The sequence below is a fragment of the Dendroctonus ponderosae genome, unplaced genomic scaffold, assembly GCF_020466585.1.
Source record: "Dendroctonus ponderosae isolate FM_Combo_2020 unplaced genomic scaffold, Dpon_F_20191213v2 Dpon_F_20191213_323, whole genome shotgun sequence".
NCBI lineage: Eukaryota > Metazoa > Arthropoda > Insecta > Coleoptera > Curculionidae > Dendroctonus > Dendroctonus ponderosae.
The window spans coordinates 11,496-12,950 of NW_026018531.1; the positions used below are offsets into that span (position 1 = coordinate 11,496).

The following is a 1,455-nucleotide window of genomic DNA, read 5'->3' on the forward strand; positions in this document are numbered from 1 at the left end:
CCTTTACATAACTTAAATACTTATAAAGTACTTGACACGTGAAAATTAGATTAGATTTTGATGAAATTCGTATTATTTAAAAAACCTTACGATTTAGGTATTATAAACCTTGTTAAAACAGACACTTATTTTGTTCAGCGAATACAAAAATGCAATAATATACGGGACATTCCATTTTAAAAAACGCAACTTTGATACCCTTAGAGCTTTTGGGACACCCTGTACATTACAAAAATATTTTTTAAATGTGCACCCGATAGCCATCTGTGGATTCATCAGATAATACTTTGCAAAAAACAAACGGGCTAGCCGCAAACGTCCGTGCCGTATAGCGTGAATAACCCTGTATATGTATTATGACATTCTAAACAATTCACTTTACTCACAAAGATTATTACGCTTATTCAACCTGACAGCCAAGTCTCTAAATATGGAAATACCACCGTCGTAATCACAACATAAAAAACCCCTCCAAGATGCAAACTTAACCATATAATAATCAAGCAGAAAATGAAATTTTACGACCTTGACGTAGAACTTTCCGGCTTTGGGGATATTGAGACAGTAGTGAGAGATCAAACAACAAAAGCAATGAGAATAGCTGGCTGTCTGAATGCCATATGGTGCAATAAGAGTATGGTAACCGACACTAAATCGAGGATCTACAAAACCGTCGTGAGGCCGGTGATAACATGTTCCGCAGAAACTAGGCCAGAAACAACGAAAACTGAAAGACTCCTAGAGACGGCTGAGTTAAAAATGTTTGGTAGAATCACCGGAAAGACACTGCTGGATAGAGAGAGATGCGAGGATATCAGAATAGCCTGTAATGTCAAGAACATCAGTAAATGGGTAGCAAACAGGACGAAGGAATGGAATGAGCACATAAGCAGGACGGACCTCCGCAGACCTGTGAGAATCGCTCGCGACAAATCCGCATTTAGACGAAGAGACGTTGAGCGCCCCAGGAAACGCGGCAGCGTCAAGCAAGTGAACAATAGTTGAACAGTAGAAGAAGTATCTGGCTAAGCTTAGGGAAAATTTCTACTTAAAAACACTGGGGAACCTGCATTAACACACGCCAAGAAATTTATTTTTAAAGTTTTTTCACGTATATACGCTTTGAAATGTTACTTTGAAAAAACTTTACATACATTAACACTTAATGTTATAACTTGAAGTCAAAGTCCCATCCTTCTATCCAATACGCACATTTTTATCCGAAGATTTTCATTCACATCAAACCTATTTCACCAGAAACAAATGTTAGTATTTGTGAACAAGCGAAAGTGACTGTGATATTTTTCTAAATATGCCTTTCAATAAAACAAAATTGTGTTTACTGAATCATATTTTGTTTACCATTTATTCCGTATTATTTAAACACTAATCCATAACCCATATTAAGGAACATCCTTATAGTGAATAAATTAAATAAAAAGTTGGAAAAAATGT

General features: G+C 36.1%; 1 protein-coding gene across 1 annotated transcript; it reads left to right on the top strand.

Annotated features, from left to right (window-relative positions):
- Window positions 1–510: 510 nt before the first annotated feature.
- On the top strand, window positions 511–1,005 carry LOC125504038. Its single transcript, XM_048665356.1, has one exon. It carries the CDS (start codon window positions 511–513, stop codon window positions 1,003–1,005), a length of 495 nt encoding a protein of 164 aa, XP_048521313.1.
- Window positions 1,006–1,455: the final 450 nt, after the last annotated feature.